The following is a 21,918-nucleotide window of genomic DNA, read 5'->3' as shown; positions in this document are numbered from 1 at the left end:
GTCCCTTGTCGAGGGCCGAGTACATCATACGGTTGATCCATGCGCTGATCCTGTTCCCGGATCGGTTGAACCTAATAAAAGAACAAACGCTTAGTAATGAATCAAATTTTAATGAAAAAAAATATGTTTAATTACCATGTTTGACCCCGTCCATGTGGATACGAAGTGAGATAGGGAAGATGGTCACGACCGGGCTGTCGAACCAACTCCGCAACAATATTCTTAATCACAAAAAAAGTTTTATAGATATTAAAAATCTTTAATAAATATATAAAAATAGTTCTAATAAACAAAAAATAGTTTAATAATTACAAAAAATAGTTTTAATAATATTAATTTTTTTTAATAAATATAGAAATTTATATTATATTTAAAATCCCAAATAATAATTTTTAATCACAAAAAAGTTTTATAGATATTAAAAATGTTTTGTAAAATCCAAAAAATCGAATTTATATACAAAAAACGTTTTGTAAAATCCAAAAAATCGAATTTATATACAAAAATCGATTTTATAAATACAAAAAAATAAAAAAATTTTAAAATCTTTTTAAATCAATTCAACAAAACAAATTATTCAACCAAATCACAATTCTAAACCTATTATACAACCAAATCACAATCTTAACCAATCACCCTAACAAAAATCTATCAAATCTACACAAAAACCTAACAAATAGAACCTAAAAGAGTGGGATAGGGTCCTTACATGATTTGTGTAAGAGAAGGGGGAGATCGCCGGAGATATCGTCGGAGAGAAGGGGGAGATCGCCGGAGATATCGCCGGAGAGGAGGGAGATGAGCCGGAGAGGAAGAAGAGAGAAATGGGGAAGAAGAAGCGGCTCGTGGTTATAAAACCTAGGGTCCGACGGATAGTTTCCGTCGGAATTTCCTCGGAATTCCAATTTCAATTTTCGCGAAATATTTGCCCGGTTAAATGAAAATATTCCGAGGAAATTCCGACGGATACTTAAATATCCGTCGGATTTCCGTCGGAATATTCCGAGGAAATACCGAGGAACTAGTGTTTGGGGTTTCAAAACATCGATTTTTTTGCCGTATTTCATTTTTTATACAATTGTAATGCATACCATTGAGGATTCTTTGTATAGATGATCATAAACCATGAAATAACAAAATTTCAAAACGAATTGTAAGTATTCCCTTTACCGTTCATTAAAGTGTATAAGTGTTTCTCTTATGTTGTGGGGATTTCGTTCATACAATCGGAAAAGTGTTTATTATAGGGTAAGGAACAAATTTTTGACTTCATAATCAGTCTAAGACACTTAATAAGGGTTATATAAGTGTTATTCAAACCGCAAAACGTTGTTTTCGGTTTAAAAACCCTACTTCCTCAGAATTTTCTCGGAATATTCCGAGGAAATTCCGAGGAAACCCTTATCTTCCTCGGAATTCCGTCGGAATATTCCGAGGAAATTCCGAGGAACTAGTGTTTGGGGTTTCAAAACATCGATTTTTTTGCCGTATTTCATTTCTTATACAATTGTAATGCATATCATTGAGGATTCTTTGTATAGATGATCATAAACCATGAAATAACAAAATTTCAAAACGAATTGTAAGTATTCCCTTTACCGTTCATTAAAGTGTGTAAGTGTTTCTCTTATGTTGTGGGGATTTCGTTCATACAATCGGAAAAGTGTTTATTATAGGGTAAGGAACAAATTTTTGACTTCATAATCAGTCTAAGACACTTAATAAGGGTTATATAAGTGTTATTCAAATCGTAAAACGTTATTTTCGGTTTAAAGACCCTACTTCCTCGGAATTTCCTCGGAATATTCTGAGGGAATTCCGAGGAAACCCTTATCTTCCTCGGAATTCCGTCGGTATTTCTATTAAAAAAAAGTCGATGCTAGTCTGTTTCTGAGTCATCATCACCAGATGAATCTGAATCTGGATCTTGGTGAAACTCTCCAATCACTGGTTCATCCTCTACGTGAACGACGGCTTCCTCTCCGAAGTCGGTTAAATCGACTACAAGGTCAACTCCAGCTAAATCTCCTGCTGCACTTAAGTTGCCGGATGTGCTTGGTTGTAGTGGGTCTTCCAGCTCAGAACTTCCCTGAACTCGGCCTCTCGGGTTGACTCTTGTAACAGTAACCCATGGATCATCTCTGTTCCTTACCCGGGGGTACTTGATATAACAAACCTGTAACATTTAAAAAATTATTAGTAAAATTATAAATTAATACACATGATGATGAATCATTCTAAATAATTAACATTTAATTACCTGATCGGCCTGAGAAGCAAGAATGAAAGGATCATAATATTGCAGCTTTCGCCTCGAATTTACTGATGCAACACCAAATGCATCTGTTCTCACACTTCGATCTAGAGTGTTGTCGTGCCAATCACAATAGAAAACAGTACAACGCAATCCAACCATGTCCAAATACTTGATTTCCAAAATCTCATGTATGTGTCCGTAGTATACATCATCTCCTGATGCAGAACAAACGCCAGCATCATATGTCGTACTCGAACGTCTACTCTTCTGAGTTGTGAATGCATATCCTCGCGTACAAAATCTCGGATATGACTTCACAACAAATTTTGGTCCAACGACCACCTCGCGTATCCAATCGTCAAATGTTTCACCTCTGGCCAAACCAGCAGACACCTATATTAATAGCACATATATATGTTATATCAATAAATGTGAATTAGTATAAATATGTGATAAATAATATTTTAATTTGTTTAAAGCACTCACATAAGTAAACATCCATCCAGAAAATTCTCTCTGCTTCATTTCTTCTAGTTTGTCCTCTGTGGCGTATCTATATTCGAACCTCTTTTCTGCCATGAAAATCCTGTACATATGATGACCATAATGTAATTAATTAAGATTTAAATTTCAACTTGTTAAAATAAAAATTTGTTAGCTAATTTATTTACCTCTCATATTGAAGAACATCTTCGCAGTTGGTGAGCAAATATGTTTGCAAATTACTGCGCTCCTGCTCAGTAAATCGACGGTCGTTTGGTTTTCCTCTAAGTCGTCCAACGTCTGTGAAAATGTCTGGAACCGTAACATGATATGTTGCCCGTTCGCCTCTATCATCATACCGAGCAGGTCTTCTGTTTTTGGTCTGAACTTCTGCTGGAAAGTACTACTCGGCAAAGTTTGAAGTTTCTTCTTTGATCATCTGTGCGACTATAGAACCTTCCACCCTACTTAAATTTTTCACCATCTTCTTCAAATGGAACATATATCGCTCATACAGATACATCCATCTATACTGCACAGGACCACCAAGTTCCAATTCTCTTGCCAGGTGAATAACAAGATGCTCCATAACATCAAAAAATGAGGGAGGAAATATCTTCTCAAGGTTGCACTGAATCACGGCTATGTTAGTCTTCAAATTTTCAATATCTTCAAGAGTCACTGATCTCGTGCATAAATCGCGGAAGAAACCACTTATCCCTGCAATTGATTCACGAACATTTCGCGATAATAGTTCCTTGAAGGCAAACGGAAGGAGGCGCTGCATCATTACATGGCAATCGTGGCTTTTCAAGCCAGTAAACTTTCCTTCCTTTCTGTCGATACAGTTACGCAAATTAGATGCGTAACCGTCTGGAAATTCCACATCGTTTGAAATCCAATCAAAGAACGCATCTTTTCCCTCTGCATCAAGTCGGTATATGGGAAAAGGAGCCCTACCATTCTCATCAACATGAAGTTCTGAACGAGCACATATATCGACTAAATCCAGTCTTGACTTCAAATTATCCTTTGTTTTACTTTGAACATTAAGGATCGTGTTCATGAGATTGTCAAAAAAGTTCTTCTCAATATGCATGACATCTAAATTATGCCTTAGCAGATGATCCTCCCAGTATGGCAGATCCCAGAAAATACTTTTTTTTGTGCCAGTTATGTAGGTCTCCAACAGCATCTACCGGAAAATGCTCATGTCCACCAACGTCTGGCGTCCTTTCTGCACCAAAATCTTTTAGTTGTGTCTTCAAATCTTTCCCCCAAATTTCCGGAGGTGGACTGTCAAACACCCTCTTGTTCTTCGTAAACAAATTCCTACTCCTACGATATGGATGATCAGGTGGTAGGAATCTCCTGTGACAGTCAAACCAACACGTTTTCCTTCCGTGTTTTAGGTGGAAAGCATCAGTGTTATCTTGACAATATGGACATGATAGCCTTCCATGCGTTATCCATCCAGATAACATACCATATGCTGAAAAATCACTTATTGTCCACATTAGTACTGCCCGCATTTGAAAGTTTTCTTTACACGAAACATCGTATGTTTCAGCACCTTGAGCCCATAGTTGTTGCAACTCATATATTAGTGGCTGAAGAAACACATCAAGTGATCTCTTAGGATGCTCTGGTCCGGGAACGAGAATCGAGAGAAACAAAAACTCTCGTCGCAAGCACAAGTTTGGGGGTAGGTTGTATGGTGTAAGAATGACTGGCCATAGAGAATACTGTCTTTCACTCTTGCCAAACGGGCTGAAACCATCAGTACATAATCCAAGGTAGACATTTCTTCTCTCATACGCAAAGTCGGGATACTTTGATTGGAAATGCTTCACGCTTTTGCATCTGAAGGATGTCTGATCTCACCATCTGTTGAGTGCTCCGCATGCCATCTCATTGGTTGCGCTGTGCGTTCAGACAGATACAACCTCTGCAACCTTTCCGTCAAAGGCAAATACCACATCCATTTATATGGCATTGGAACTCTTCCACTCGTATCTTTATAACGAGGCTTTCCACAAAATTTGCATGTAACCCGCTGTTCATCCGCCCTCCAATAAATCATGCAGTTGTCGCTGCATACATCTATTACCTGATACGATAAACCAAGACCAGCTACGAGTTTCTGAACCTCGTAGTATGAACCATGAGCTACATTATCCTCGGGTAGAATACCTTTTACAAAATCAGCAATCGCATCCACACAGTCTTCAGCCAAATTATAATCTGTTTTAATGCCCATCAATATTGTAGCAGATGATAAAGCTGAATGACCATCTCTGCAACCTTCGTACAATGGTTGCTTTCCAGCATCCAACATATCATAAAATCTCATAGCTTGTGCATTGGGTAAATCTTCCCCTCTAAAATGATCATTTACCATCTGCTCAGTACCTACACCATAATCTACATATGTTCTAATTGGTTCTTCTAATCTAACCGCTGGCTGAGGTTCGCTAGTACTACCATGTTCATAATCAGTTTCTCCATGATGATACCAAATTTTGTAACTTCGTGTAAACCCACTCAAATATAGATGAGTCCAAACATCTCTCTCTTTAATAACCTTTCTATTTTTACAATTAGAGAATGACATCTTAACATACCTGTTTTTGCTTTCGGTTGTCGGTGAACTAGCCCCATGAATTCGATTATACCTCGTTGGTATTCTTCCGTAAGCAATCTCGTGTTCGGATCCAAATGAGGTCGATCGATCCAAGAACGAAAATAATTTGAAGAAGACATGTTTTTTATGAATCAAATTCGTGTGTAAAGAGAGTAAGAGGGAGGATGAAGATATGAAGTGAATGAAGAGGAAGAGGGGTGCTTGTATTTATAGTTGAAATCCTGCCGACAGACCGAGGAAATTCCGACGGAAACGGCTAGTTCGTCGGAATTTCCTCGGAATTTTTAAAATCTCCCAACGGCTCTCTAACGGCTATAATATATCCTCGGAATTCATCGGTTTTTTCCGAGGAATACGTTTATCCTCGGTATTCCATAAGAATATTCTGACGGATTAATATTTCCTCGAAATTCCGTCGGTATATTCCGAGGAAATTCCGAGGAAACCAAATTTTGTGTTTCCTCGGAATATCCTCGGAAATTCCTCGGGATATTCCGAAGATTTTATTTTCCGTTGGAATGTCCGTCAGAATACCGATGTTTTCTTGTAGTGAAAAGACCATCATTTTCCGTGCCATTTTATTCCGATCATCTCAAACTTGATCCACACTCTTGTGGAAATTTTCGGAACATTTTGTTATATCTCTTGTGATATTTTATGATTTTATTGGTTATCAATATATATATCGAAAGAAGAAAATAATCTTAAAGGACAGACAAAGACTGGTTTGTCAATAACCATATCTACTAGTATTTATAGATACCAAAGGTAAAACGCAACTGCTAGTCTCTTATTCTTTTCTTTTGTCCGCCAACTACTAGTCCCTTTAGATTTAGAGACAGCGACGTATCTTCATTATGAATACTTTTTAATTTTTGGTCAACCTTCATTATGAATACTTTAAAATGTTGTTTGCTTAAGGTAAACATATCTGTTGCACGCTATAACCCATATGTAACCATTTACCAAATTAGCTAATTCTTCGATGTAGACTGAAGTAGCTGAAACATTATAAAATGAACGGTGGAAAATCTCAGCTCTCAACAGTTTGATTCATTTAATTTATTCTCCAACTTGATTCACACTTTACAAATTTCATTGGTACATTTAAGACTTTTTCATAAGGTTTTCTTGCTTGTAGTATAAAAAGTTTTAAAAAATGTTATAGAAATGTCATAAAAGACCAATAAATACAAATTTAACTCCCGTAAGATTATAATTTGAATAAATGTATAAATCATATATTAGGTTTTACAAAGGTTAATAAAAGTTTAGTTTAGAATAGTTCTTTTTTTTTTGAAAAGAGCTTTCTTAGAATGGTTCTTGCGTATGTATAAACTTTATGGAATCATTTTCTAAACCTAAAATTTGTGATATTTCAAAATTCATAGGTTTAATGGTAATTTTTGGAAAAACAAAACAAAATAAAACTACAAGAAAACAGCGGTATTCTGACGGACATTCCGACGGAAAATGAAATCCTCGGAATATCCCGAGGAATTTCCGAGGATATTCCGAGGAAACCCAAAATTTGGTTTCCTCGGAATTTCCTCGGAATATACCGACGGAATTCCGAGGAAATATCAATCCATCGGAATATTCTTATGAAATACCGAGGAAAAATGTGTTCCTCGGAAAAAGCCGATGAATTCCGAGGAAATATTATAGCCGTTGGAGAGCCGTTGGGGGATTTTACAAAATTCCGAGGAAATTCCGACGATGATGACTCGGAAACAGACTACAATTGATTTTTTTTTTTTAAAGAAATACCGAGGAAATTCGGAGGAACACTTGATATACTCGATCGATCGATGTGTTTTTGAACATATATCCATCGATCGATCCGTTTATAAAAAAACGTTCGAGATTTTGTTCCTTCGATCTATTGGATATCCACATCGATCGATCGGATAATCTAATCGATCGATCACATTGTTACGCTTTGGTCCATCTTAGTAATCGATCGATCCATTTTGGGATCGATCGATCACTTTGTTACCCCAAACCCTGTTTCCTCGGAAAAGCCTCAGAATATTCCGAGGAAATTCCGAGGAACATTTGATATACTCGATCGATCGATGTGTTTTTGAACATATATCCATCGATCGATCCGTTTATAAAAAAACGTTCGAGATTTTGTTCATTCGATCTATTGGATATCCACATCGATCGATCGGATAATCTAATCGATCGATCACATTGTTACGCTTTGGTCCATCTTAGTGATCGATCGATCCATTTTGGGATCGATCAATCACTTTGTTACCCCAAACCCTGTTTCCTCGGAAAAGCCTCGGAATATTCCGAGGAAATTCCGAGGAACATTTGATATACTCGATCGATCGATGCATTTTTGAACATATATCCATCGATCAATCCGTTTATAAAAAAAATGATGTTTTGAAATCCCAAACACTAGTTCCTCGGTATTTCCTCGGAATATTCCGATGGAATTCCGAGGAAGAAAAGGGTTTCCTCGGAATATTCCGAGGAAATTGGGTTTTTAAACCGAAAACAACGTTTTGCGGTTTGAATAACACCTCTATAACCCTTATTAAGTGTCTTACGTTCATTATGAAGTCAAAAATTTGTTCTTTACCCTATAATAAACACTTTTCCGATTGTATGAACGAAATCCCACAACATAAGAGAAACACTTATACACTTTAATGAACGGTAAAGGGAATACTTTCAATTCGTTTTGAAATTTGTTATTTCATGGTATATGCTCATCTATACAAATAATCCTCAATGGTATGCATTACAATTGTATAAGAAATAAAATACGGCAAAAAAAATTGATGTTTTGAAACCCCAAACACTAGTTCCTCGGTATTTCCTCGGAATATTCCGAGGAAATTCCGACGGATATTTTACTACCCGTCGGAAATTCCTCGGAATATTTTCATTTTACCGGGCAAATATTTCGCGAAAATTGAAATTAGAATTCCGACGGATAGTATCCGTCGGACCCTAGGTTTTATAACCACGAGCCGCTTCTTCTTCCCCATTTCTCTCTTCTTCCTCTGCGCGACTCCTCTCTTCTCTCCGGCGATTTCTCCCTGAATTCCGACGATATCTCCGGCGATCTCCCACTTCTCTTACACAAATCATGTAAGGACCCTATCCCACTCTCTTAGGTTCTATTTGTTAGGTTTTTGTGTAGTTTTGATAGATTTTTGTTAGGGTGATTGGTTAGGATTGTGATTTGGTTGTATAATAGGTTTAGAATTGTGATTTGGTTGAATAATTTGTTTTGTTGAATTGATTTAGAATTTTTTTATAATTTTTTTATTTTTTTTTGTATTTATAAAATCGATTTTTGTATATAAAATCGATTTTTGTATTTTACAAAACGATTTTTGTATATGAATTCGATTTTTTGGATTTTACAAAATGTTTTTTGTATATAAATTCGATTTTTTGGATTTTACAAAACATTTTTAATATCTATAAAACTTTTTTTGTGATTAAAAAATATTATTTGGGATTTTGTTTTAAAAAAAAATATATATATATTTATATTATATAAATTTTTTATTTATTAAAACTATTTTTTGTTTATTAGAACTATTTTTATATATTTATTAAACATTTTTAATATCTATAAATCTTTTTAGAATGATTAAAAACTATTATTTGGGATTTTTTTATAAAAAAAAATAATTTATATATTTCTATATTTATTAAATATATTTTTTAATTTACAGGTCACATGATGATCAGACCCGGCCTCGACAGCGTCGTGGTCGTGGTGGTATCGGGTCAAACATGGTAAGGATGATCGCATATCTTTGTTGGAGACCCAGATGGCGGCTCAACAGGCGGGCTATGAGGCACAGAGGAGGGCTGACCAGCAAATGATGGAGATGATGCAGAGGATGTACCCGAACGAGGTGTTCCCGGACGTGCCAGACCCGTAGTTTTTTTTTTTTCCAAAAACTCGGAATGTTTTATTTTTATTTGTGAAACTTTGAATATTAATTAATATGATTTCAATTTTAATTTTAATTTTATATTTTCGAATTTAAATTTCAAAAATTTTATTTTTTTAAAAAAATTAATATTTTTTACATTCCGAGGAAATGAAATACCGAGGAAATTCCGAGGAACACTTGATATACTCGATCGATCGATGCGTTTTTGGACATATAACCATCGATCGATCCGTTTATACCGAGGGACATGTTCCTCGGAATATTCCGAACGTTTTTTTATAAACGGATCGATCGATGGATATATGTCCAAAAACGCATCGATCGACGAAGTTCCGAGGAAATATCCCGACGACGTTCTCCCTCGGTATATTCCGAGGAGCTTTCCGACGAACTAGTGGTCCTCGGAATGTCCTCGGAAATTTGTTTCCTCGGAATTCCGTCGGAAAATTCCGAGGGATTTCCTAGGAAAGAAGAAATTCCGAGGAGTTATTTCTGAGGACTTGTTTCGTTATTCCGACGACATACCGACGATTTTTTCTCTCAGTATGTCGCTGTTTTCTTGTAGTGTAATAGTAATATTTGGAATTGACCATATAGGTACATCTATATTTTTAGTGACGTGTATTGGATTAAAGTAAAAACGAGTCGAAGCCTATGGTTGCGTAATGTGGCTGGCCGAGTATATATATAGAGACGTTACGTTTGTTTCTCATGCATTTTCATTAAGACCAAATAGAGATCCTCCTGGTTATTAACGTCACCAACAAAAATTTCTTAGCCATTTCACCATTAACTATGGATAATTCCATGAGCCTCGAGTCATTGCTCTCCATGCAAGGCGGAGACGGTGACGTCAGCTTCGACAAAAACAGCTTCGGTGCGGCCGCAGCGATAGCCTCGAGCGAACAAATGCTGACGTCAGCCATCCACTCCATGGAGCTCACCCAAGGAGTTCACATAGAGATTGCCAATTTAGGCCTCGGAGACGGAGGCCACACGTTTTCCATGGTAGACACGGTAGTTGAGGTGTTACGGCGGAAGCTGGCCGTGATTAACGGCGGAACCGAGCCAGAGCTTGAAGTCTTCTTCTCCGACCTGCGCCTTTCCAATAGATTCTTCTCGTCGTTTCGACCGTTGGAAGACAGAGTTAACGACTGGGGGAAGAAGTACTACACCTATGGCACTTCCCTCCCGTTCTATATGAGGCTGTTTCCAAAAGGAGAGCTCCATGTTGTTGTGACCACGAGTGCCTTACAATGGCTCTCTCTGGTATATATATCTTTTTATTTAGTTTAATTTACTCACTTCTTGATGAATAAAAAAACACATAGTATTTGGGTATCAATATATTAATATATATATATATATATATATATATATATATATATATGAAAAATAATAAAACGGCTAATAAAACGAAGCTTCTGATTGATTATTTATTATAAATGAAAACATCTAGTTGAAACTTAATATAATATAAAATCCATTAGATGTTAATGAACAATTTATAAAGTCAGATCATTCCCAACCAAAAAGTGTATCATTATTTGATTTTGGATATGATAGATACCTAGAAAGGTGATGGAGAAAGGATCGAAAACATGGAATAAGGGAAGGGTGTGGATTCAAGGAGCAGAGAGAGAAGTTGTGGAGGCATACGCGGAGCAGTCACACAAAGACTTAGTCGAGTTCTTGAAATGTCGGAAAGAAGAAATTGTGGTAGGAGGAATGTTGTTTATGTTAATGGCTGGTCGACCCACTACAAGAAAACAGCGGCATACTGAGGGAAAAAATCGTCGGTATGTCGTCGGAATAACGATATTCCGACGACATACCGACGAAAAAAGTCCTCGGAAATAACTCCTCGGAAATTCATCTTTCCTCGGAAATCCCTCGGAAATTTCCGACAGAATTCCGAGGAAACCCTATTTCCTCGGAATTTCCGAGGACCACAAGTTCGTCGGAAATTCCTCGGAATATTCCGAGGAAGATGTCCTCGGAATATTCCGAGGGATAAACTTCCTCGGAATATTTCCAAAATTAAAAAAAAAAATTATAAATTTATTTTTTTAAATTGAAATTCGAAAATATAAAATTAAAATTGAAATAGAAAACATATTTAAAATACAAAAAATAATAAAATTATTTTTATAAATAAAAAAATGTTTTATAAATACAAAATTAGTTTTAATAAATATGAAATCATCTTTTTATAAATACAAAATAATTTTTATAAATACAAAAAATAATAAAATAGTGTTTATAAATCAAAAAATGTTTTATAAATACAAAATTAGTTTTATAAATATAAATATTTTTATAGATATGAAATCATCTTTTTATAAATACAAAATACTTTTTATAAATACAAAAAATAATAAAATAGTGTTTATAAATAAAAAAAAAATATTTTATAAATACAAAATTAATTTTAAAATATGAAATCATCTTTTATAAATCCAAAAATCAAATTTATATACAAAGAACGGTTTGTATATTTAAAAATAGTTTTTATAAATACAAAAAAAAAAAATAGTGTTTATAAATCAAAAAAATGTTTTATAAATACAAAATTAGTTTTAATAAATATAAATATTTTTATAAATATGAAATCATCTTTTATAAATCCAAAAATTGAATTTATAAACAAAAAACGTTTTGTAAAATCGAATTTATATAGAAAAAACGTTTTGTAAATACAAAAATAATGAACAATTTATAAAAAAAGTTCTAAATCAATTCAACACAACTAAATCACAATTCTAAACCTATTACACAACAAATCACAATCCTACCCAATCACCCTTACAAAAATCTATCAAAAACCTTCTAAAATCATCAAATCTACTTAAAAACCTAACAAATAGGACCTAAGAGAGTGAGATACGATCCTTACATGATTTGTAAGGGAATGGAAAGGATTCGCCGGAGAGTTCGTCGCGAGAGAAGGTGGAGAACGCCAGAAGGAGAGAGAGATCGCCGGAGAGGAAGAAGAGAGAAATGGGGAAGAAGATGCGTTTGAAGTTTATAAAACCTTGGGTCCGACGGATATTTTCCGTCGGAATTCCTTCAGTATTTTCAATTTCAATTTTCCCGAAATATTTGGCGGCTTGTTTGCCCGGTTAAATGAAAATATTTCGAGGAAATTCCGACGGCCACTTAAATATCCGTCGGAATTTCCTCGGAATATTTTCATTAATTCGAGGAAAAAGAATATCCTGTGCATGTATTTCTATTTATTTAGATTGTTCCTCGGAATTTCCTCGGAATATTCCGAGGAAATACCGAGGAACTAGTGTTTGGGGTTTCAAAACATCAATTTTTTTTGCCGTATTTCATTTCTTATACAATTGTAATGCATACCATTGAGGATTCTTTGTATAGATGAGCATAAACCATGAAATAACAAATTTCAAAACGAATTGTAAGTATTCCCTTTACCGTTCATTAAAGTGTATAAGTGTTTCTCTTATGTTGTGGGGATTTCGTTCATACAATCGGAAAAGTGTTTATTATAGGGTAAGGAACAAATTTTTGACTTCATAATGAACGTAAGACACTTAATAAGGGTTATATAGGTGTTATTCAAACCGCAAAAACGTTGTTTTCGGTTTAAAAACCCTATTTCCTCGGAATTTCCTCGGAATATTCCGAAGGAATTCCGAGGAAACCCTTTTCTTCCTCGGAATTTCCTCGGAATATTCCGAGGAAATTCCGAGGAACTAGTGTTTGGGGTTTCAAAACGTCAATTTTTTTTTTAAACGGATCGATGGATGGATATATGTCCAAAAACGCATCGATCGATCACTAAGATGGACCAAAGCGTAACAATGTGATCGATCGATGAGATTATACCATCGATCGATCGAGGATATCAAGTGTTCCTCGGAATTTCCTCGGAATATTCCGAGGAAATTCCGAGGATCTAGTGTTTGGGGTTTCAAAATCTCGAATGTTTTTTTATAAACGGATCGATCGATGGATATATGTCCAAAAACGCATCGATCGATCACGAAGATGGACCAAAGCGTAACAATGTGATCGATCGATGGGATTATCCCATCGATCGATCGAGGATATCAAGTGTTCCTCGGAATTTCCTCGGAATATTCCGAGGAAATTCCGAGGAACTAGTGTTTGGGGTTTCAAAATATCGAATGTTTTTTTTATAAATGGATCGATCGATGGATTTATGTCCAAAAACGCATCGATCGATCACTAAGATGGACCAAAGCGTAACAATGTGATCGATCGATGGGTATATGTTCAAAAACGCATCGATCGATCACTAGTTCGTCGAAATTTCCTCGGAATATTCCGACGGATTGATGTTTCCTCGGAATTCCGTCGGTATATTCCGAGGAAATTCTGAGGAAACCCAAATTTTGGGTTTCCTCGGAATTTCCTCAGAAATTCCTCGGGAAATTCCGAGGATTTCATTTTCCGTCGGAATGTCCGTCAGAATACCGTTGTTTTCTTGTAGTGACCTTCTGGCTTAGAGAGTCAAGTCAGTGATGACTCCCGTCTCAAGCTTATTTTCACAACTTTGATGGATCAAGCATGGCAAGATCTAGTAGATGAGGTAATATAGAGCACATCCTGACGTCATAAACCTTTTTAATGCTCTATATTATACTCGCTTTTTTTATGTTTTGGTTAAAATTATAAAAATGAAGAATTTTTTTTTCAAAAAAGAATTATTAATAATATAAATTTAAAGTGATTTAATCAATTATAAAGAATGCAATAAAATATTGTGTCAACTAATTTTCAATAAAGTCAAAATTATTTTAAAACATCAAATTTGAAACAACAAATCTCTTCTATGGAAACATATATAATAATATATATCAAGTTGACAAATCATTTTATCATCTTTTTGGTGAGTTTGTAAAAGGGTTCAATAGAAGAGGATAGAAGAGATGCTTTCAACATTCCGTTGTACCTTAGAAACACTGAGGAAGTCACGGCTGCGATAGAAAGTTGTGGTGGTTTCAAGATAGAGAAGATGGAGTTACTGAAAATAGCTGACCCTATGAATGCTAGACAACAAGAGTTTATTAAAGATCCGGATTCTTACGGTCGAGCCATGGCTAATTTAGTGCAAGTTGCTCAAATAAAGCCAAAGGTTGAGGCCTATCTCGGTCCTGACCTGACCAGCACGTTTTACGAACGGTATGCAATTGGAGCTGCTAACAACAAAGAATTTCTCACGAAGAATTCTTTCTATTCTATGATCGCTGTTTCAGCGATTCGGGTTTGGTATTAATACACAGATGCTTATGTCAAATGTTTTATGTCTACAACATCGTTTGACGGATACTAGCTGAAATAAGTGATTAGTAGACTGAAACCATATTGTATTTCAGATATATTATAGTGTTGTCCTTTACTTTATCACTACACTATGCATTGATGCAAACAGCGGGAGATGAAATAAATCGGCAAACCCTCACACTAATTCTAATAATAATCCAACTATCCAATAGCTTCCTACACTAATACAGAACGTAATGGCCTATTAGCTCAGTTGGTTAGAGCGTCGTGCTGATAACGCGAAGGTCACAGGTTCGAAACCTGTATAGGCCATAGTTTTTTAGTTAAAACGCTATTTTCACCAAACGTTTGTCAGTAAACGTCTTCGTCCCCTATGTCTCATATTGAGAAAAAGTTGTATTTAGATATCAAACAAGAGGCTTCTTGTCTCGTTAGGATCAAAACCTCCGCTTGACACACCTCAAGGTACTTTCATGACAAGCTTGACAGAATCATATGATAAGTGGTTTTGGGTGGATTCCGTCATACCTCTACGGATTCAATACGGTAATGTTGGATTCCAAAGTCATTGCCTGAATTCAACCATTGTTTCCTTCTCAAATTCCGTCAAATACATACAAAGGGCCGTCGCAAGGCATCGTGGTACCGGCTCTTCCGCCGCTTCTACTTCTATACCTTTATGGTTGATCGTCAAGAGCATCACCTCACCTCCGCCGCATCGCCTCATCATCCCAATCCCTTCCGAGCGTTGCTGGTACTCAACCGACACATGCTTTGGTCTGAACCAAAACCATTTATGGAGCTTAAACTTGCCGATTGTTATAAACTTGAGCCACCATTCCTCCTCCAAAGCATCATGTCTGTCCACAATCCGCCGTCGCCCCTCAGTGAAAAGGGTTCACCTAGCCCAAAGCCGTGATGTTGTGCTTAAATTGCCATTATTTGTACATCCATCACAGGTCAGTAGAGTTTTCATTAGCTCTGATTTTGTCACTGGCGCTATTCGGTTTCAAGGTCCATCCTATTTGTTCGTCAACGTAAAATCTAGGATTTTTATACTCTTCGGTTCTGTTGAGATTCACATAGTCTCTTCGTGGAGCCTCGATGTTGGAGCTAGAGCTGTTCATGCTCGTTCCACCTCCTTCCAAACTTTGCCGTTTGGTCTAATCAACGTCGGTTCCGACTACTTCATGCTCATGGTAGTAACCTATTCAGGGATACATCTCATGCTTCCCACGGTTCTCCAATGGACGAGCAAGACTCTCTCGTTTAGCTTTGTTATCACTTGTTTTATGTTCTGTTTTATGATGTTCATCAAACCGTCGAGGATCCCCTCCGGTTCCTATCTTGTTACCGATGAGCATAGCTCCGGATGTAATAGTTTAAACTCATTTTAGATTTAATATAATCGTATGTGTTACAAAAAAAAAGATATCAAACAAGAGTGGAAAAGATTTTGGCCCACAGAGCGAAGATCAAACCCATGAGCCATTATTAATACGGCAGCATTTCATCAAGCGCAGAGATTAATCCACAGAACGAAGATCAAAACAATGATGAACATGAGCTAAAAGGACTGGGAAAATCACAATTTAAAAAACGGATTCAAAACCGCAAAGAGGTATAACATAAGTGGAAACAAAAATTATGATTAATAAGCATCAAATCAATGATGAACATGACTTTTATGAACGGATAAAAAATCATTATAAACAACCGGATCCAAAACCATATCGCAAAGAGGAGAAACATAATTCTGATAAATATAAATCTAAACACCTGTGAGTTTATGATGAACAATGATGTACATGACTTTAAAGAACAGAATCACCTTAGCATCCAAGAGGAGCATCGCATTTCTGGCTTCCTAAAACCTGAGCACCTTCACGGTGGATGGACGTTGAGGATGAATAACGTCCAGACTTCAGATCAGCAAAAATAGTAGATAAGATAGCTATTTTTCTAAGAACAAAGTTTCAATTGAAGTAGGATTGCGGAAGATGCTGTTTATGGGAAGAAGACATACCTTTTTATAGGTTAAGTTTCACCGCCTGGAAGGAAGAAGATATGTATTGAATGATGAATCGTGGGTGGAGTGGGTCCAAGGAGTAAAGAACGATGTTAATGGCGCTGAACACTTAACTACATAACGTAACAGAGGCGATGAATCAGAAACGAAACGTCATGAAGGAGACCGACACAATGATTCCAAGCGAATATTTGAGACGTACAACCTCGTACAACCTCCATTGGAGCTTGACCTAATCTCAATTTCAGGGTACGATCAAGCGGAGAAGACGATGTTGAGAATATCGTACCTATTAGTTTTGTTTTATGAGCCCAAATGGCTTCCTACAGAGCCCAAATTGTAGCTAAAGCCCGTATCAATTCAATTAATGAAACGCAATGTCGATGATAGTGGACACGTGTCGATACCATATGACTTGATTTTGTGACCTGGATGCTGAGGTGGCTTCACCAGGAGAGAGATAACCCTCTTTTATATATATAGACTAGGGTAAACCCGCCCTACGGACAGGCGGCATACGAATAAAATTAATAGTACAAATTTGTTTCATTTTAAGTTAAAATAAAATTAAGTTTCGTAATTATTTTACAGCAACTTTATCTAGCAACTTTATCTATCTATTTTATTCTTCATTTTGTAAATTATAAACTTGTATAATTATAATAAAATTTTAAAATATAATTATTTACTTATAAAACTAATGATTTACGCGATATAAAGAAATAACTTATTCATTATAACTAAAACTATTTTAAGACAGATAAATAGACAATATGAAACTATTGTTACTATTTATATGTATACATGTTTATTAGAATCTTATATATTATTATATATGAAAATGAAGTTACCCATTACTTTGATCAGAATTTTTGAAATAAATATTACTGCCTAACTTATAAAATATAATTCTTGCAATAATTTTATCATACATAATTATATTATTGTATATTGATTGTATTTTATTATTGAATAAAATTATTTCTTGTAAATTAATGTCTACTAATTTGCAATGGCCTTAAAAAAATTGTAATTTTTTAGGAGATCCCCAAGTTGATAATTTTCTATAACCGAATAACATAAAAATAAATAAAAGTCAACTGCTTAAAAACCTTGTAGCCAAACCAGTTTTCCACGCATTAGCTACTGTGTTGATGAAAAAATTTCATTTAATATTGAGAACAAAGTAGAGCTAAAATGTGATCTAACATGTTATTGCAAAATGTGGCATGCTATGGAATCAGCAGTATCACCTCTTCATCCCAGTCTCTCCATTCCTTTGTTAAATCAATTTTAAGAAATTTAGAAAATCACACAACAAACCTGAATAGATTGTTGTATACTTTAACCTTCTACATGAATGAAGAGCTTTGGTACTAAACTCATGCATAGCATGGGACTTGCAGCAATAAATAAGAGAAACTATAACAGAATAGAGAGTTGCAAGAATCATATTCATCAATGTTCATTGATCTCTAGATTCGGGTGGTCACTTTATTAAACATAAAAGAACACTTACCCTTCCAACAATCTAAAACTGACTATTTATTTTGATGTTCACTGATTATCAACTAACTCTTTGTTTCTTCTAGATCTCACAGCTTTATCACACCCAAAAAAGCTCCACCAAGCAGCTAAGCTACAGCTGATACAACACAATTCTTCAGAGCACCCACCAGACCACATTCAAAATCTGTGAACTTCACCCTTGGGTGATTAGTAGTCTCTTTGATTACCTTATACATCTCTGCACCTTCAGCGGTGTCTGCCTTAAACAAAAGAAAGAACTTGAAAGGCATATGGAGCTGCACGGTCAGAAGCTTGTGTTAAGTGGGACAAACAGTAAATGTAGGGTTTGGTTTCCAAAGGGTGACAATTGGATATATAGAAGCAAAAGGTGGAGACCAGGAACCTGAATATAATGAAGTCTTAAGTGAACACGAGAGTTTTAAGTAAAACATAGAACCCAGTCGCTTGTATATGGGAAGACAATGAACACTGGAATGAGGAAAATAATAATAAACAACAGATTCAAATCATATTGCAAAGAGGAAATATACAAAAAGAATAATTCTGATAAATATGAATCTGATCACCATGTGTGTTCAAAATAATGATGAACATGAGTTTTAAGGGACGGGAAAATTACAATAAACAACCGGATTCAAACCGGACACGGCTGGTCCCTCATTGCCTTGATCCTCCTCTCCTCCGTCGCTACCGCTTTCCTCCTCCTACTGTACCGTACTCGTCTGGTCTTCAAATCGAAAATAAAAATTGTTGCTTTAGCCAATTTACAGAAAATAAGTTTAAACAAATGGAATGAGGAGATGGTTCTCATAGTAGGAAAGGTTACCTTTTTATAGTCGAGGTTCCACGGCCTTGCGTGAAGATCGCATTCAAGGTAGATCGTGGATGGTGGATTTAAGAAGATGAATCTGTATAGCTTCTCGGATTGTTAGGAAGAAGATGAAAGAACATGTAGATCGTGGGTGGTGGATTTAAGAGGATGAATCTGTAACTGATAGCTTCTCGGATTGTTAGGAAGAACATGAAACAACGCCATGGAAACCTTAGGTTGAGATTAGCTCTCGAATGGGGGAGATGAAGAACGTGTTGATCCCTAAATCAGAAACGACGCGCTTCCATAACAATTGGAGCTACTCTTTATCCGGGTTGGGTTTCATTAAGCCCGAATACGCACTAAAGCCCAAACGAAATGGACACCAGAATAAATGAAACTCAGCGTTTAGTTTAAGTGGACACGTGTCGCGCTCTTCTGCACCTAATTGATTACATGGAATCTCATGTGGCATGTCTAAGAAGAGAGGAAGCTGTATTTTATATATAAAGAATGACTAGATTTTATACTCACGCTACGCGCAAGTCTGTATTAATAATTTAATTTATGTTTATAATAAATTAAAAACTAATTATTTAATTTATTTATATAATTTCTTATCTGAAATATGATTTGTTGATTTTATTATTTATTTGATTTACAACTATACTCTCTTATTAGCTATTTAGTTATTTGTATTTATAAATGTAATAATTATATTTATAAACATATTCATAATTTTTGAAAAATATTAATTTTTATTTTAAAATATTATATAAATTGCTTGATGCATGTAAACTTGTAATAAATTATATTTTATCATACATTTTACATATATTATATTTGTATAACATAAACAATTGAACTATATGCATAATATCTAATTTTGCTTTGTAGTCATAAAAACTTTACAATTAATATGTGATTGTTATATATATATATAAGATAGTATAATATTTAGATTTAAAATTTAATCATTATAAATATTTTGATGAACTTTAGTTAATATTAAACAGCCTTTGTAAGATAATATAGAAAGTAAAGTAAATATAACGAATTTAACAAATGTTATCTAACATTTTTATTTATTGAATTAATAATATTGAGAATCTAAAGTATTAAATTTATCTTCTACTTTATTCAGTTGATTATTTGTATTGTAGTTAAGCTTGTATGATCGTATAATGTATTATAATATATTATAATTTACTTTCTGGTATAATAGTTAATTTTTGTTTGTTTTGGAGTTTAGATGAAGATTTTTAAGATTCTTTTAAAACTATTACATGATTTTGATAATTGTTTTTTTTATAGTTGCTAAATGCTGATGATTATTACAATATATTATAATTTACTTTTTTTTTAAATGTTCAAAATTTGTATGTTTTTAATTTGTTGATTATAATACTTAGATATTATAGTTATATTGATAAATTCATATTGATTGTTCTTTCTATCATTTTTATGTTATCTTTCATGCTAATTTAAAAATCACGTGTTTTTAGTTTTTATGGTTCTAATTGTTTAAATATCTTGTATTTTTAAGTTAATTATTATATTTGTTAGATATTTTATGTTGATTTTCGAAAATATATTATATATTAAGTTAACATATATATAATTCTTTGACTTTTGTAAATTTGCCATATTTAAATTGATTTATATTTTATTTTGAAATAAACGATTTTTGTTAATATTGACTTTTTAGAAATAGCAAACTAAAATGTTGATGTGTCATAATAAGATTGGTGGTTTTAAATCCTACGTGGATGCCTTCAATGGCTTATAGCCTCAATTTTTATATAGTATAGACTAGATTTTATAGTCGCGCTACGCGCGAATCTGCATTAATAACTTAAAAACTAATTATTAAATTTATTTATATAATTTGTTATCTGAAATACGATTTGTTGATTTTATTATTTATGTTTATTTATAGCTATACTCTCTTATTAGCTATTTAGTTATTTGTATTTATAAATGTAATAATTATGTTTATAAACATATTCATAATTTTTGAAAAATTCTAATTTGTATTTTAAAATATTATATAAATTGCTTGATGCATGTAAACTTGTAATATATTATATTTTATCATATATTTTACATATGTTATATTTGTATAACATAAACGATTGAACTATATGCATTATATCTAATTTTGCTTTGTAGTCATAAAAACTTTACAATTAATGTGTGATTGTTATATATATATATATATATAAGATAGTATAATATTTAGATTTAAAATTTAATCATTATAAATATTTTGATGAACTTTAGTTAATACTAAACTGCCTTTGTAAGATAATATAGAAAGTAAAGTAAATATAATAAATTTAGCAAATGTTATCTAACATTTTTATTTATTGAATTAATAATATTGAGAATCTAAAGTATTAAATTTATCTTCTACTTTATTCAGTTGATTATTTGTATTGTAGTTAAACTTGTATGATCGTATAATGTATTACAATATATTATAATTTACTTTATGGTATAATAGTTAATATTTGTTTGTTTTGGAGTTTACATGAAAATTTTTAAGATTCTTTTAAAAGTATTACATGATTTTGATAATTGTTTTTTTATAGTTGCTAAATGTTGATGATTATTACAATATATTATAATTTACTTTTTTTAAAATGTTCAAAATTTGTAAATTTTTATGTTTTTAGTTTGTTGGTTATAGTACTTAGATATTATAGTTATATTGATAAATTCATATTGATTGTTCTTTCTATCATTTTTATGTTATCTTTCATGCTAATTTATTGTTGGTGTTCGTTATAAAATTTATTTAAAATCTTAACTAAATTATTTGACATGATTTTTTAGGCTCTGTATTTTTCATCTATCTTATAAACATTGTTCTCTAAATATTTTTTCGACATAACTCAACAGAGAGCTTCTCAATAAGAATTCATCATGTAGTTTGAAATTATTCTC

At 33.9% G+C, this 21,918-nt stretch overlaps 1 protein-coding gene, 1 long non-coding RNA gene and 1 other non-coding gene across 3 annotated transcripts; 2 read left to right on the top strand and 1 right to left on the bottom strand.

The window, feature by feature from the left end:
- Window positions 1-10,030: 10,030 nt before the first annotated feature.
- On the top strand, window positions 10,031-14,725 carry LOC106429481 (gibberellic acid methyltransferase 1-like). The gene is made up of 4 exons (XM_048765760.1): window positions 10,031-10,591; window positions 10,889-11,078; window positions 13,810-13,904; window positions 14,220-14,725. The coding sequence occupies exons 1-4, from the start codon at window positions 10,118-10,120 to the stop codon at window positions 14,589-14,591; spliced, it is 1,131 nt and encodes a 376-aa protein (XP_048621717.1). The 5' UTR covers window positions 10,031-10,117; the 3' UTR covers window positions 14,592-14,725.
- A 112-nt stretch (window positions 14,726-14,837) lies between these two features.
- TRNAI-GAU lies at window positions 14,838-14,911 on the top strand. Its single transcript has one exon. It is a non-coding gene; the product is annotated as a tRNA-Ile (tRNA).
- Window positions 14,912-17,948: 3,037 nt separating this feature from the next.
- Window positions 17,949-19,520, bottom strand: LOC125591469. The gene is made up of 2 exons (XR_007327502.1): window positions 18,985-19,520; window positions 17,949-18,885 (listed from the first exon to the last, which is right to left on the bottom strand). It is a non-coding gene; the product is annotated as an uncharacterized LOC125591469 (long non-coding RNA).
- Window positions 19,521-21,918: the final 2,398 nt, after the last annotated feature.

Source organism: Brassica napus, chromosome C8 (genome assembly GCF_020379485.1).
Source record: "Brassica napus cultivar Da-Ae chromosome C8, Da-Ae, whole genome shotgun sequence".
Classification (NCBI taxonomy): domain Eukaryota; kingdom Viridiplantae; phylum Streptophyta; class Magnoliopsida; order Brassicales; family Brassicaceae; genus Brassica; species Brassica napus.
This window is presented reverse-complemented; position numbering and strand designations above follow the sequence as displayed.

What these genes read in the sequence shown, in the direction of transcription:
- LOC106429481 (XM_048765760.1), top strand. Translation starts at nt 10,118, where the DNA reads ATGGATAATTCCATGAGCCTCGAGTCATTGCTCTCCATGCAAGGCGGA. An exon ending in CCTTACAATGGCTCTCTCTG is followed by an intron (nt 10,592 to 10,888) that starts GTATATATATCT and finishes TGGATATGATAG; the next exon opens with ATACCTAGAAAGGTGATGGA. An exon ending in GGCAAGATCTAGTAGATGAG is followed by an intron (nt 13,905 to 14,219) that starts GTAATATAGAGC and finishes AGTTTGTAAAAG; the next exon opens with GGTTCAATAGAAGAGGATAG.